Raw genomic sequence first — 7,854 nt, forward strand, 5'->3', positions numbered from 1 at the left:
CTCAGTTTTCTCTCCATTTATCTGTTTTGTCATCAATGAAAAGTCAATAAAGGGGATTTGATGTCTGATCTTATTTATTTGTCACTCATAGAAAATCTCATTTTTGACTGGACTCAGACTTAGAGGTAGAAGCTCTCAGAGAGGACAGCCTCCGTCTCTTGGCAATCTGTTCCTGGCGTTTTTCTTTGGCCTCCTAAACAAAACAAAAAAGCAGTTATAGATTGTCTGGCTTAAAAATCCAAAGTCAGGCCTGATTTCCCACCCCCAGTCTTCTTGACTTACCTTCATTCTCTTAGCCAAAAGTTTAGCGTATTCTGCAGCCTCTTCCTTATTTTTCTTAGTGCGCTGCTTCTTCAAAGCAATACGCCGCCGTTTGTGCTGGAGGACACGTGGGGTAACAAGACGCTGAATCTTAGGCGCTTTGGTTCTAGGTTTTTTACCTGAAAATTCAGATGATGATTCAAACACTTCTCAAGAATACCCGTGTTCATTAGGATCTACATTTTAAAAACATTACTAACAGGACTACTGTAGGAAAACTTACCTGTATGAGGCCTTTTAAGTCAAATCTAATAGACTTCCTACCCTGTCAACAAAAAGCCAAGATGGGCTAAATATTCTCAAAATAGAAACTGGTAAGTCCTTCTGAAAAGTGAAGAGATTAACTTTGTCTACTAGGTGCCAATGTTTTCCTGATAAGCACATTTAATCCTCAAACGGCTCATTAAACTACACCACTAATTTGGATGTCAACTTCAAGACCATATGTAAATTTAGGCTACTCTGCTTGCGGGGGGGAAGTCATACCCCAAGCTTTTTTCTACTCAACTTTGATTTCCCTTCCACAATTATATTGTCTTTGTAGGGTATTACATATTTGTACTCTTAAGACACAGGAGCATTAGTTTAAAACTGTATTAACTGTGCCTGTGTAACTCATCTATGAAAACTAAGCTCTATCTGCACCACTACCCTAACCACACTCTGAAATCCCATTTATGCTTGCATCTGGTTTGCCAAGGCAGATCCTGCCAATCTGGGGAACAAAACCATTAACGTTAAAATGTGCAGCACAGTGTTCATAGAGTATCTTCACTTAGCCCGTGTGCTCTAAGTCCCAAATCCTATGGATTATAGATCTGCTTTGGAGCACATGTCTCTTTAGATGCAATCATTTGAGTTTGTAGACACCTGGTGAGAGTAACAAATAGCACAGGCAAATATTCTAGAACTAAGTAATTGTTCAGGTTTTGCTAAAAGTCAGACACCTTAATTATATACATAAAAGATAAAAGAACCATGCTATAAACACCTGTTAACTAGAACACTTACTACACTGGTATTGCCAGTGGTGTTCATACTGCCCAACTGCCATGTATCTGCCATTTCTTTCTTTTTTTAAAAAAAGATTTTATTTATTTGAGAGAGGAGGACATACAGAGAGTACAAGCAGGGAGGAGAGGGAGAAGCGCACTCCCTGCAAAGCAAGGAGCCTGATGTGGGGCTCGATCCCAGGACCTGAGCTGAAGGCAGACACTTAACCGACTGAGCCACCTAGGCGCCCCTATTTCTTTTTTAAGCGTAAACCACAGGAGAATAACTTGTCCTTTTATACTATATCACCAACACTTAAAATAGTACCTCGCACACAGGTGGTTCAGATATTTGGAGTGACCCATGAGCACTCGCCATATGCCAGGTGTAGGTTTTAGGTTTTTAAGTACCCAGCGCCAAAACCCAACCAGTTTTTTTCACATTTGTCAGGAAAACCCACCCGAATGGACATGCTCTTTACTCCACATAATGGAAAGAAATACTCATACACTTTACTAAGAAATAGTCATGTCACAGAACACTGCTGCCTCACCAGTGATGGGTCATGTTCCCTAACAAACCACGTTATCTACTATATACCATCTCAAAATATTAAAGCTCCAAAACCCCAAACACTTGTTCCTAGGATTCTGAATGAAGTATTTTTGTTCTAATGTCCACAACTCCCCCTACTGCTATCCACATCTCAGATTAAGAAAATGAGGGTCAGGACTTAACAGCAACTTCAGCTGATGAAAGCATTACTTCGTCTGTAAACAAACAGAACCTCTAATATGTAAAGAAAGCAAAAGTGGGTGGGAAGTCAGCACATTCAACCATAGTCCCAGAATTTTCTATCATTTTCCCAACTCCTAACCCAAAGTAATGAACTTTAGGTCTGCTAAGTTATCTTCGGATAAGCATACATGAGTAGCTCAGGGAAAATTTCAAGTAAAATTGTAATACTCTAGAGAAGCATCAGATACAACAAGGATTAGTAACAAGTGCCGATCTTGACCCTCTTCCCAATATTTTCCTAAAATACTTAAACTCCTGCTAAATACATAATAGGTGGACTTTCTAATATGTGCACAAGATGCTACAGACAAATAAAATTAAGCAAACCCTAAACTGCATAATCTCCCCTACCTTCTTTGTTTAGGGGCTTTCTCACAACATACTGGCGGACATCATCTTCTTTAGAGAGATTGAAAAGTTTGCGGATTCTGCTGGCTCTTTTGGGCCCCAGGCGACGAGGCACAGTAGTATCAGTGAGTCCAGGAATATCCTTCTCCCCTAAAAGAGGAAAGTGATCAGACCTTTTAATTCCACAACTTTTTTACAAACAAGAACCGTAATTACTGTTTATGCATTGGTAAAGAAACAAGTCCAATGGTCAAACTGTGGATACTGCAAGTGAAAATGAAAAAGCATCTGGGTAATCAGCTTTTAAATCCACGTAAAGAGAAACTGAACTCAAAAACACAAGTAAACCTCACCTTTTTTTACAATGACCAAGTTGAGAACACTGAGATTGGCATCCACAATGCAACCCCGAACAGATTTGCGCTTTCTCTCCCCAGTCCTCCTTGGTCTGTAGCAGGAATGCCCCTTACTCAGCAGCAGGCGGACACGACCATGGGTCAAGACACCCTGCTTCATGGGGAAGCCCTGCTTGTCATTGCCACCACTGATTCGGACCACATAACCCTGCAGAATACGACACGTTGTAAAATAAAGGATTATAGCCCTTAAATCCTAGGAAGTGTGCTAAAACAATTTGAAATTTACAGTTTTCTCTGGTTACTAAATTTTGTGTACATCTTCCAATTTGCCAAGATTAGAAAATTCCTTTCAAGTCCTATTTCTAACCTATGTTTTACTAGATGTAACAGTTCCAGCGAGGGCAAGATTGTTAAGAAACCAAAGTACAAACGAGCTACCAAACAGAAACAACCCTTGTTAGCACTTTTTAAAGAACTTTTTTAAGATTTTATTTATTTGACAGAGAGAAACACAGGGAGAGTGGGAGAGGGAGAAGCAGGCTTCCCGCTGAGCAGGGAGCCCTATGCGGGGCTCGATTCCAGGACCCTGGGACCATGACCTGAGCTGAAGGCAGACGCTTAACGACTGAGCCACCCAGGCGCCCCTTAAAGAACTTTACTTTCCCCTTTGATGTACACAGAACCCTGCAAGGTGACAGCTCAAGAGACATGCAGAAGTAACCCAAGCAAGGTCGTAAGACAGAACCCGGAGTAGTTCCTACTCGGCTACATACACCAATTACCAATAGCGCTATTTCTTCAACAGCTAAAAACAATTTAATTCAGTAACCAACCTTCCATTCTTCACCCAGAGCATCAGCAGCAACTTCTGTGGCCATACGCTTCTCATAAAAGGTACGAAGTTTGCGTTCATCGTCCACTTCAATGAGTTTCTGGCAGCCAGTAGCTGGGAAAGAGATGTTCAGCTAAGAATTAAGGGGGGGGGGGGGGGGGAGAAGAGCTTTAGAAAACCGCAGAACCACCAGGAAGCCTTTTATGTAACCCCCAGACGAGCAGCAGATACCGTGACAGGTCGGTTTGGTTAGCTGAAGCATGTGTGCGCATAATAACGCACAAGCACCGCACTAAAAATCGGTCTCATGTTTCCTCAAGCCTCGCGGAATGACCCCGGGGACGAAGAGCCCTCCGCAGCCTCTCAGCCTGTCAGAGCAAAGAGCCCTGCCAAGTGGGCAGCAGGGCCGCATCGGCCGGGCTGGGCGTGAGGACGCCACTATGGCGCTCCCCGCCCGGCGCCGCTCCAGCGGTAATCGCTCGCCATCCGCTCTCCCACGGACCCCTGGACCCGAGAGCGGCCAGCTTTCTCCCGCCTCAGACCCTTCTCCACCTAGAGCTAGGACTCTGGAGTGCTAGCACTGTGACAATGCGGCGTTCTGGGGCTCGACCCACCTTCCCCCAGCCCATTTCAGAAGCCTCCACCACTTCCTACCTTCATCCCGAAGCAGCCTACCGCCTCCGAGGCGCCACGAAAAAGAGGACCGACTTCCGCTTAGCCCACGTCTCATAGGCACTTCTAGTTCTCGCGAGATAAGCGGACGGCTGGGATAGCGGAAGTGAGTGCCGGTGGGCGGTATTTCCGGAGCCGGGGCTAATTAGCATAGGGAGGTCGGCTCCGCGGGCAGTGAGTAACGGGCTGCCCAACCCAAGCTTGTATCTGAAGGTTAGACTCTCCGCAGGTTCATCTGTCTCGCACTGTCCAGAGCCAGGGTGGAGTCCCAGCTTGGTCCCGATCACTCTGCCTTTGCTGGTACCATAGAAGGGCAGGACCGGAGTTCAGTTCTCTTGCCCTCTCCTGTACCTTATACACCGTCTGAAGATTTTTAGTTCTTTTTAGTTCTTTTTATTTCAGAAACTTGCCCTGCTCTCGTTCCGGCTGTTCGCAGCAGGACGCCCTGAAAGCCGTGATTTGTTTTTCTGCCTGTCCTCTAACTGCTCTGCCGTCATCGTCGTTCTGTCACAGAATAGCACCTTCCCTTTCGCGCAGGCCAATAACCACAATTACCTAAGTCCGGGCCACCATCGGTGCGTCCTAAATGGTCTCCCTGGCTTCTGTCTTGCCTCTGGATCTTTTTTATAATATTTTATTTTTTTATGATTTTTTATTTATTTATTTGAGAGAGAGAATGAGATAGAGAGAGAGAGCATGAGAGGGGGGAGGGTCAGAGGGAGAAGCAGACTCCCCGCCGAGCAGGGAGCCCGATGTGGGACTCGATCCCGGGACTCCAGGATCATGACCTGAGCCGAAGGCAGTCGCCTAACCAACTGAGCCACCCAGGCGCCCAACCTCTGGATCTTTTTACAACGCAAAATTATATCGCTCTTGCTGGAAATGCACCATTTTCCGTAGCAGTTAAATACTTTCCAATCTCCTGTCCCTGACCTCAAACTTCCCACAAATACACCTGTTGTCATTTGTTAATATCATGTAGGTCGTTCAGATTAGATGTCCCAAGAAAAATCCTTTGCTGTCCACGCTACCTAAAATAAAATAGTATCCCACCTTTTATCTCTGGTAGAGCACTGTTTTCCTTTCTCATACTTAATGATACGTAAATGGTATGTTTATGGTCTATGCACTGTTCTAAATGATAAATAAATGATAAATCCTGTCTAAACTTCGCTATGGAGCACTTAGGACACAGCAAAGTGCATGGCACATAAAAAATAAGCACTCAGTAAATACTTGTTAAATTATCACAACCCCAGCTCTGATAGGTATTGGTCTATTACAGTGTGGTAGTATGGAACCAGCCAGTAGAGGGAGAATAAGTGAATGTATTATAGTAAATCTTGAATCCGCAGTGATGCAACTCTTAATAGTACACAAGACATGAGAAAGTGCTGATAGTCCTCTAGAACATTCCTGGGAAGACAAGAATGGGAACCCAGGTGGTCTAACTCTGAAGCCCACACTCAATCAGTATTCTGAAGGAAGGAACGTTTATTGTCTCTTATTTACTCAGTATTTTTTTTCAAGAAATAAAAACTCCTGCATTTCATGTAAACGACAATTTACTTTCCAAGATGATTACATCCCATTTTCCGCTTCAGTATCACAAAGATTTGAGTTTAGGCCTGTTTCACATTCAAAATTTAAATGGTCTACTAAATCCTGTTTGATCATCTAGTATTAATGTATAGAATGTTGGTGAAATGATACATTTAAAACCTGTGGAATTTTTTGGTAACGAGGTGAAATTGATATAACAAAATTAATCATTTTTAAGTAAACAAGTCATTGGCATTTAGTACATTGACAATGTTGTGCATCCACCACCTCTATCTAGTTCCAAAAGAAATTCATGTCCCCATTAAACAGTTGCTCCCCATTCCCCTTTTCCTGCACCCAATGGCAACCACAGTCTGAGTTCTGTCTCTATGGATTTACATCTTCTGTAATGGAATTATACAATATGTGACCTTCGTGTCTGGCTTCTCATGTTTTTGAAGTTCATCCACATTGTAGTATTTATCAATACTTCATTCCTTTTTATGATTGAATGATATTCCACTGTATGTATAGAATATAATTTGTTTATCCATTCATTCATCCATTGATGGACATTTGGGCCATTTCCAACTTTTAACTGGTGGGTAGCGCTGGTACATTTGAGTACCTGGTTAATTCTTTGGGGTATATACCTAAAAGTGGAATCACTGGGTCATATTCTGTGTTTAACTCCTGGAAGAACTGCCAAACTGTTTTCACAGCTGCTGAGCCATTTTACATTCCCACCAGCAATATATGAGTGTTTCAATTTCTCCACATCCTAGCCAATACTTACTATTTTGTTATTTTCTATTTTTTATTATATCCATCCTAGTGGGTGTGAAGTGGTACCTCATTGTGATTTTGATTTGCATTTCCCTAATCACTAATCATGTTAAGCATCTTTTCATTTACCTGTTGGCCTTTTGTATATCTTCTTTGGAAAAATAGGAAACTATTCAAGTACTTTGCCCAATTATGTTTTTAAGCTCTAATTGTTTTCACTGAAGTAGTAGTAATAGTGAATTAATGTGAGACAAAGTAAAATCCAGGACTACTCCTCAGATTTTTCTTCTTTTTATGTATTTTTTTTTATTGTGGTAAAAAACACAAAATTTACCATCTTAATCACTTCTAAGTATACAGCTCAGTAGTGTTAAATATAATCGCAGGGGCACCTGGGTGGCTCAGTTGCTCAAGCGTCTGACTCTTGATTTCAGCTCAGGTCATGATCTCAGGGTTGTGAGATCAAGCCTCGCACGTTGGTTTTTTTTTTTTTTTTTTTTAATTTTTTTATTGTTATGTTAATCCCCATACATTACATCATTAGTTTTAGATATAGTGGTCCATGATTCATTGTTTGTGCATAACACCCAGTGCTCCATGCAGAACGTGCCCTCCTCAATACCCATCACCAGGCTAACCCATCCTCCCAACCCCCTCCCCTCTAGAACCCTCAAGTTGTTTTTCAGAGTCCATCGTCTCTCATGGTTCTTCTCCCCCTCCGATTTCCCCCCCTTCATTCTTCCCCTCCTGCTACGTTCTTCTTCTTTTTTTCTTTCTTAACATATATTGCATCTCACGTTGGTTTTGTGCTGAGTGTGGAGCCTACTTAAGATTCTCTCTCTTCCTCTCCCACTTGCTCATGTGAGCTCTTTGTCTCTTTCAAATAAATAAACCTTTAAAAATATATATATAATCACATTGTTGTGAAACAGATCCTCAAAACTTTTTCATCTTGCAAAACTGGAACTCTATAACCATTAAACAACTCCTCCTCCTCCCCACCCCACCCACCCCACCCCTGGTAACCACCATTCTACTTTGTTTATATATATAAAGTATCTCAAGTAGTCAAATTCATAGAAATGGAATCATATAGTACTTACCTTTTTGTGATTGCTTATTTCACTTAACATAATGTCTTCAGGGACGCCTGGGTGGCTTAGTTGGTTAAGCGTCTGCCTTCGGCTTGGGTCATGATCCCAG

At 42.4% G+C, this 7,854-nt stretch overlaps 1 protein-coding gene across 2 annotated transcripts; it reads right to left on the minus strand.

The window, feature by feature from the left end:
• Positions 1 to 52: 52 nt before the first annotated feature.
• Positions 53 to 4,418, minus strand: RPS6 (ribosomal protein S6). 2 transcript variants are annotated; one of them, XM_036091736.2, is made up of 6 exons: positions 4,306 to 4,418; positions 3,653 to 3,784; positions 2,814 to 3,024; positions 2,464 to 2,610; positions 283 to 440; positions 53 to 193 (listed from the first exon to the last, which is right to left on the minus strand). In XM_036091736.2, exons 1-6 carry the CDS (start codon positions 4,309 to 4,311, stop codon positions 98 to 100), a joined length of 750 nt encoding a protein of 249 aa, XP_035947629.1. In that variant the 5' UTR covers positions 4,312 to 4,418; the 3' UTR covers positions 53 to 97. The 2 variants fall into 2 exon arrangements, with proteins under 2 accessions (XP_035947629.1, XP_077917404.1); XM_078061278.1 differs by lacking the exon at positions 4,306 to 4,418 and adding an exon at positions 3,883 to 3,902.
• Positions 4,419 to 7,854: the final 3,436 nt, after the last annotated feature.

Source organism: Halichoerus grypus, chromosome 14 (assembly GCF_964656455.1).
Source record: "Halichoerus grypus chromosome 14, mHalGry1.hap1.1, whole genome shotgun sequence".
Taxonomy (NCBI): Eukaryota; Metazoa; Chordata; class Mammalia; order Carnivora; family Phocidae; genus Halichoerus; species Halichoerus grypus.

Coding starts and splice junctions, on each gene's coding strand:
- RPS6 (XM_036091736.2), bottom strand. Junction 3,025..3,652: donor CTCTGGGTGAAGAATGGAAG/GTTGGTTACTGA, acceptor CGTATTCTGCAG/GGTTATGTGGTCCGAATCAG. Junction 2,611..2,813: donor CTTGGTCATTGTAAAAAAAG/GTGAGGTTTACT, acceptor TTCCTCTTTTAG/GGGAGAAGGATATTCCTGGA.